Below are 8,600 nucleotides of genomic sequence, written 5' to 3' on the forward strand. Positions count from 1 at the left end.
GAACTAATGGTTTCCATAATGATAACAAGATAATTTGCATTAAATATAAACTAAAGTTCTATAAATAAATGATTGTACCAAATATGATAAAAGTTTGGTTCATTTCAAGATTTTGATTCTAAGTACTAGAACCAGGAACCAGATCAAACTGGCATTTCTTAGGTTACATGCATCACTGACTTATTAGGTGAAACACGTTTGCTTGGGTGTAGGGTAGTAGAAACTCCTGTAGAATCAAATTTGAAAATCCAACCAGCAAGTTCGGAAGAGGTGATTGACAAAAATAAATATCAATGCTTAGTTGGGAGACTTATTTATCACTCCCATACTCGTCTTGATATTGCATTTACGATAAGTATGATGAGTCAATTCATTCACTCGTCAAATCATGGACATTTTGATATTGTGATAGGACAGGTAAACTAAATAAGGCCTGGAGTGAAAGAGTTTGGGTCTTTTCCCGACAGTTGCTATTAAATGGATTAAATGAATTGACCGATTAACGGGTGAAATCAAGAAAAAGATGTTAAGCTAGGAAATTAAATCCGGGTCAGTGATCACTATGACTTCTGCTTTGGTCATTCAACTAATCTCTCAACCAAGGTTTTGCTTCCGACCTTCATGACCTCTTGCACTTCCTTTCACATTGCTAGCCTCACTATCCCAGTGGAATGGAAGAAATCCATCTTCCTATTCATGATTCCATGATTGAACCAATTCCATACCGGTTCCAAATTAGAGGAATGTTATGGTAAAACTTCATTTGAAACGATGTGGTAGAAAGAATCGAAAAGGAGTCTATTTTTCTTGTAATGGCTTCCATTCCGCTATTCTGATGGAGAAAAATGAAAGGTGAAACATAAATAATGGATCAACCCTCTTGGGGACTTTCTTAAAGAGGAGAGCTGCTCTTTCCAGAACTACATAACTAGATACAGAATTTTAAGTTACGTAAAGGGGACTCGGGGAAAAGGACTTCTATGTGAGAATTGAGGACATATACAAGTAGTGTACTTGACAGGAGATTAACTTCGGGGTATTGTACTTTTGTTGGAGGCAATGTTGGACTGGTATGCACAAGATATGCACTGGTCTATTTGCATGCAATGCAAATTACTCCTTCGATCAGCTGTAAAGCAGTGAAAGTGAAATGGAACATAGATTTAGAGTTCACCTTCTTAGGAATAGGAGGAAGAATTCTTGCCATTCACAGAGATAACTAACATAACCATCCTTCCACAAGTATTCCATTCCTATAAGCTCCTATTTTCCCTCTCCCCATTTTCCTCCACATTTTCCTTTCCCCCTGACAAAACTTGTCCCGCTTCATCTTCCAATCCATGCCTTGTCAATCTCTCGTACAGTTCCAAAGCCACATACCTTGCAGTCTCGGGAGATGCACTCACAATCTCGTGCCTTGTATCTAGTGTTGAAATACCAGATGCCGCTACCGGGTTCTTTCTACTCCTTGTAGTATCTTACGTGCCTCGACTCGTTAGATCTATTACACTATCACTTCATGTCGAGTATACAGTTGCTGAAGAAGGCCTCGTATGATATGTTTCTGCAAGTGAGATTTTCTCTCTAGAGAGCACAATGGAATAGCACTACATGAAGAAACTGGGGAGTTTGTTGTTTTCATATAAGAGTATGATTCTAGCTGGGGTTTGAAGGACTGAAATGGTGTTTTTAAATTTGAACTGATGTGAATGGAAAGTGCTATGTAAGAATACCATGTGGAAAGCAAAGGTTCAAGAATTATAAAATGACAAGAATCAATTTATGAGTTAAATTATGTTCATTCTCCTCTTAATTAATCGCGGTTTGGCTAATTGCCTCTTTTGTGCATATTCATACAAATTTAGCCACGTGGTAGAATGAAGGCCCACAAAAAGTGATGAAGTTTTTACCAAAGTCAAATATTCTAGTAAGCCATATAAAGTTAGGGATGGCGAGCCAATGCTAACTTTGTTCACGGAGCGCTATGTTTGATCCAAGATTTCGACATATTACTCATTAAATTCTTCGAAATATCACATTAACCTAAGCCATTGCGGTCGGCCAGCTATCGTGTTCTTGTGAGAGGTTGAATAGGCTTGTTAGCGGCCTCTCTTGCAAAATTTGGCTTAGATTCAATTTTGTGGTTGATTAGAAAACTCAAGTAATTTTTTATGTAAATCTAAAATTGCAGTAAAATTGGACTTAAAAAAGGCCTTTCCAACTTTTACCATGCAACTTCTCATGCTAATAATTGAAAAAAACTTGACGATTATTAAAGAAAGAATAATGTTATCTAACACTAGTTTAGATTATCACACTTAATATGTTCAATTAAATAAATCATATAACATTAAGTGAATATATTATTTAATATCATACAATTGCCATCTAAATTGATACTTGATACTAACAATACTAAATAACATTACTATTAAAGAAAAGAATAACACTATCTAACACTACTAGTGTTAGAATACCGATTTAAGTGTCATAATGTAATAAATTCAATTAAAGGTAAAATCATGCGATTCATTTAATTATGCTTGTCATTCAATGCCACTTAGGTATCACATAGATCAGTATTTAAAACATTAGTGATGCTAAACAACATTACTCTAAAGAAAATAGTATTGACAGTTCAAGTTATAGGGCACAATCCACCAACTTTGGGCGAGAAGGACTAGATAGAATAAATGAAACCAATTTGAATGCTCTTTCTTTTCTTTCTCGTCTTAGTAATTGCAAATCACATGTTAATTAGTGGACTCAAACGTATTAAATGGTATGGCAAAATGTCTCGACCCAATTTAGAACATCAAATGATTACGTCATACTTCAAGGAAAGGAAAGGATTGTACGGCCTTTAAACAAGTTGATGCTTGTACCCAAAATTGGCATGGGTGACACTGTAGAATATCGAAAAGTACGAGACAACTTCCTTCATGTAACTCAACAAAATAACTCCATAACTTTGAAAGAATGGGTGCCTCTTCACAGATGATGTCGCAATGATCAGGTCAAGAGTTTACCAAAAAAAAAAAAAATACGTCTCCACAATGTCATACATGATATATATAGAACCGACGCTTGCCTAGTCCAAGAATTCAAGAAAGTTGGTAACATAATGATTCCGGTGAACAGTGATGAATCTAAAGGTCAAGCTACTCGTCTATGTAGACTTAGAATATGTCAATATCCTAATATAGTGGACGGACACTCTCTTTCCCCCATTCTTGGCAGAGTCTGGCATGATCTTAGCCCTTAGGTATTCACAAACGTCACTAAATATATCCTTGAATAAGGGGAATCTAACATGGGCACTTTGTCCAACAAGATGTTATGCCTTAAAATTATAATGGAATTTTATTTTTATTATTATTTATTTATTTTTGGTTATTGCAGCAATATTTATCTGTACAAGAAAAGAACCGTTTTTCAGCTATATATAAATTACTAAAGTACTATTAAGAAAATGCATATTTGAAAATAAAAATTAAAGTACAAAATATTTGTGGCTCGTGTAGAGTCAATTCACAAGGGTCAACCATTTTTTCTTCCATTTAAAAAAAAAAAAAATCAATTAATATTGGTCGAATTTCGTAATATTCAGAGTCAAGAAAAGGGGTTCGACTCATTTTTTACCTCTAATTGCTATGCATCTAAATTTTAAACTAATTATCACAAAAGATTATTCAACTTTCACTTTGTCATTTATTTTCGTCACTGAAATGGGATAGTAAGGTAGAGGTAAATCTCACTTGCTAATTTTACTTTTTAAAATATTATGCAATGCCAACTGAAAACCGAAATTAGAATTCCTTGAAATGGATGTCTAACCGTATAATACCAAAATCGGTTGAGGTAATTAGACCTGGAACAGAAATCTACCTTGGTTCATAATTTAGGAACAAAAATATACTCATCAGAGAAAAAATTTATTTGTATCGCAGATTTTGCCGTTATTACTATTTTCCCATGTTGACTAGATCTAGATGATTCGGGACCAACAGTTCTTCCACGACTCCTCTCTTCTCAAGAATTTGAATGTGTGTTATCATGGTCAACTATCTATCCACGAAACAAATGTAAGATAGACGTGATCACTAACTTGCCACTTGCTCTCGGCCATCCATTCCAAGCTAGGAACCTAAGTAATACTATCTTCATCAGTATCACTTCAATTTGTTTTGTTTTGTTGAATTGAATCAGATGAACAAAGTCAAGAAATATTTCAAATTTTCCATCTTTTTCTTCTACTAGAGCTGATGGGATATTAGGGAAAAATTTAAAAAAAAAAAAAAAAAAAAAAAGCATTACCTACATTATATTCGTCTAATATTATATATCAAGCATCAATCCTTGTTTTGTTTTTGATGCAGTGTGAAACAAGAAATTCGAGCTAAAATCTTAAGAACACAATTTTTGAAATCTACCAAATTATTAAGAAAATAGACGCGCCAAATTTTATTTATGTAGGATGATCAAAAATAATGAATTAACCATTTATTTATAAGCATTTATGAAAACCTAGTTTACACAAACAAAAATTGAAAAGAATTCAAAATAAACTAAATGACAAAAATAACACTAAAATTTCAAGAGCAGTTTTCGAGTCCTAAATGAACTTGAATTGCCAAAATCTATAGTATGTCACGGCAAAGCTGTGGGTTCTACTCATCTCGGCATTCTCTTTTGGGAATGGTATTATTGGCCAAAACTAGAGTTCCGATGCTCTCTCTACACTTAATTTTTTCCATTTCTATCCTATTCTTCTTAAATCCATTCAACAATATAATCCGTTCTATATTAGTGTTTTGGCAACTCTAACGTTTGCAGACTCCACATTCTTACTTGCCAGAAAAGCCAATCTGCAAATGGAATTGGTCGGTTTTGCTCGGGACTAAAATAATGTAAGGTGCAAAATAGACGGTAGAAAAGCTGTCTCCACTAAGAGTTTCTTGTATAAAAAGTTGCATTCACTTGATCTCATTTTGTGTTATGTTCACAGAACTAAGCAAGTTGGATAGATATAAGTGGCCATGAGCACTTATTTTTTCTGGCTTTTTCGGCTTCCAGAAACGTGGCTGCCATCACTCCCAATGCCTATATGTTCTACCCACTAATACTGACAAAATATATCAGCAATTTTAACTTCAGTTCATCTTCAAAACCTAGTCTTTAGACATTCTCTAGGAGTGCATGCGTCTGCCTACTTGGAAAACTAGACAAATTCGTCGTCTTTCTTCGTAGTTTTGTCCTATAAAAACCTCAATCTTAGGAGAGGAGAAAAACTAGGCCTTGTTATGGAAATCTTGGGCTTTTTTGTCCTGATTTTTCATGTTTCTTTATCCCTTTTTGTGCTTTCGGCTCAATGTAGGCTCTATGACTACTCGATATATATGCATCATCGTGAATTATCTCAAATTTCGATACCCCCTTCTCCTGCACCTGAACCGGCTACTTCATCCGAGTCTGCAGCAGTTTTTAATGTATTATCTTATGGTGCTGTTGGAGATGGTTTTATTGATGATACACAAGCATTTAAAATGGCTTGGGATGCTGCTTGCCAAATTGAATCTGCTATTTTTCTTGTTCCTAGGCATTACTCATTTATGATACAATCAACGATTTTCGCCGGTCCATGTAAAAATGGATTAATATTTCAGGTAATCTTTTACAATATTCTTGTCAAATCTGAAGTTTCATTAAAGATGGTCCTATTGAACAAGCATTGATTTTCCGATTTTTATTTTTTTTTTCTCGTTGTGTGAAGATCGAAGGAAGTGTAATGCCACCGGATGGACCTGATTCGTGGCCTAGAACGTTCAGTAAACGACAATGGCTCGTTTTCTACAGAATCAATGGAATGTTGATGCAAGGTGGTGGACTTATAGATGGGAGAGGAGAAAACTGGTGGAATCTTCCCTGCAAACCTCACAAAGTAATTTTCATCTTTCAATAAAATTTTCGACTTTTTAACTTATTTTGAGCATCTAATTAACTTAGCTTCGTGCCAACCAAACAGGGAATAAATGGGACAACCCAACCTGGCCCTTGTGACAGCCCAGTTGTAAGTAAACTGACACACTATAAACAACTCTTTTGGCCATTATTTCAACAAAAAAACTAATTTTTTTTACTTTTACAGGCTATAAGGTTCTTTATGAGCTCCAATTTGACAGTACAAGGGCTTAAAATTAAGAACAGTCCCCAATTCCATTTCCGGTTCGATAGCTGCCACGCTGTGCATGTCGATTCGCTCTTCATAAAGTCGCCGTCTGGAAGTCCCAACACTGATGGAATTCACATAGAGAACACCAACGATGTAAAAATATATAATTCAATTATTTCCAATGGTAATTTCCTCCAGAATTTTACAAGAATTCATTCTTGCAATTAATTTTTGTTATGCCAATCAAGTTCTTTTTTAATCATAATATACCTTTTACACAGGTGATGACTGTGTATCCATTGGAGCCGGTTCTTATAATGTAGATATAAGGAATATAACTTGTGGTCCTAGTCATGGGATAAGGTACAATTTTTGTTACCTTTGAAGTTCAAGTATCACTCCTTTTCGTCCAACGAGTGTTACTCAAAACACTAGGCCTATTCGTGCATATTATTTTTCGTCTAACGTTACATTTCTTCTTGGTGTAGCATTGGCAGCCTAGGCATTCGCAATTCACGAGCATGTGTTTCAAACATAACGGTGACAGACTCCGTTATCAAGCATTCTGATAATGGTGTCCGAATTAAAACATGGCAAGGTGGATTCGGAGCTGTATCTAAAGTCACCTTCAAAAACATTCACATGGACACCGTTCGAAACCCCATCATCATAGATCAATATTATTGCAACACAAAAAGCTGCACTAATCAAACATCTGCAGTGTACATTTCCGACATAATTTACGCGAATATTAAGGGAACTTATGATGTAAGAAGCCCTCCAATACATTTAGGTTGTAGTGATGCAGTTCCATGTACTAATCTCACTCTTTCAGAAGTGGAATTGCTTCCTGCTTTAGGACAGAAAATTTTGGATCCATTTTGTTGGAATGCATACGGAGATCTCAAGAGAGTTACAATTCCTCCAGTTTTCTGCTTGTTGGAGGGATTTCCAGAATCATTACCATCAAATGATTTTGATCAATGTTGATATATGATCATGATTTCAAGAAAAGAAAAAAAAAGATGTCCAAGTAAAATTAGACCCATATGCTAGACAAACTATACTTGTATTACAATGCATGTGAAAAATCTACTACTTGATCAACGTCAATTGTTAATATATCACATCTCCATATATCGAATAGATACGTATATCTTTATCTCTATTTCTCATGTGTAAGCTTGATCACCCCTTATAAAATCTAAAAGAGTGTTCCTCTTAAGCAAACACAAAATAAAGTGACTGTACTAATTTGTTGAAATCAACATCGTTGGTGATATCAATAGCACCAATGATGCTTCAATCAAGAATGTTGTCATTGATGTTGTCTAGAATCGTTGACGGTGCTTCAATCAGTTGTCGATGATTTCTTTTGGTCGATCGAAATCAACATACATTGGTGATTGAGACGAACAAGTGACATTGTCACTAGTGATGTAGCAAATCACCTACGACTTCATCCATGTCACTTGTAAAATTTTATTCTTTCTATATCTTTCATGTTTTTTAAGATACTGACAAATAAGTTAAGATTCTTCATTATTTTATTGACTTACAAGTTATTATTATTATTTTAGCTTCTACGGTTCTCAATAGAATTTTCGGCTCGTATTTATTTTTTATATATTTATGGACGAAATTTTCTTTCATAGATTAAATATGTTAAACTATTTATGTTTTTAATATCAATAACTAGAAAACCGTTTGTAATTTTTAGTTATTTTTAAATATTATTAATTACCTTTTTTGTTGATACATAATTTATTTAAAATATAAAATTTAATATCAGAATAAATATTTTTGTCAAGAATACAATAAATTTTGTAAATATAAAGATACAAAATAATAAGAAATTTTAAATTATTGACGAGATATTAAAAAAACTGAATGAAGAACAAATGATTCTTCATCAACGATCAATGATCAAAGCACTGTCAGTGATTGTTGATGACATCACATGCGACATTATCATCGATAATTGCTTATGTGCTGATAGTGATCATCGATGGATGTCGGTTGATTATCCTTATGGTATTGCTATTAATAATCCCTTTTCAAATTCCGCCTTTTTTTTTTTGGTCAAGACTGTCTATGATTTTGTCGGTGATCATAACAACATTACTATTGATAGTTCATTCCAAATCACTAGCTAATACTATGTTGTGTTAGATACTATCTTTGATTATGTCGGTGATATCTTCATCGTTTAGATTTTTATAATTACTTAGAGATGTTGTATAAAGCCACTAAGATGTTTGAGCCGTCTTTGAAAAAGATTATTAATCTTACGCATATTGAAATCTCATCTTAAAAGCTCAACATTTTTAAGAAAGTTAGTACAACCCTTAAATATTTTCTTCCAATATGTATCTCGTTTCATAAAAGCTCGTTTGAGATTTTTCTACCTAATATCACACCGGGTCGC

The 8,600-nt window shown here is 34.0% G+C and overlaps 1 protein-coding gene across 1 annotated transcript; it reads left to right on the forward strand.

Moving 5' to 3' along the window:
• The first annotated feature begins 5,019 nt into the window (after positions 1–5,019).
• Positions 5,020–7,334, forward strand: LOC111410938 (polygalacturonase At1g48100-like). The gene is made up of 6 exons (XM_023041530.1): positions 5,020–5,666; positions 5,774–5,941; positions 6,026–6,070; positions 6,149–6,356; positions 6,454–6,535; positions 6,661–7,334. The coding sequence occupies exons 1-6, from the start codon at positions 5,304–5,306 to the stop codon at positions 7,160–7,162; spliced, it is 1,368 nt and encodes a 455-aa protein (XP_022897298.1). The 5' UTR covers positions 5,020–5,303; the 3' UTR covers positions 7,163–7,334.
• The last annotated feature ends 1,266 nt before the right edge of the window (positions 7,335–8,600 follow it).

This window comes from Olea europaea, chromosome 15, assembly GCF_002742605.1.
Source record: "Olea europaea var. sylvestris chromosome 15, O_europaea_v1, whole genome shotgun sequence".
In the NCBI taxonomy this organism is placed as follows: domain Eukaryota; kingdom Viridiplantae; phylum Streptophyta; class Magnoliopsida; order Lamiales; family Oleaceae; genus Olea; species Olea europaea.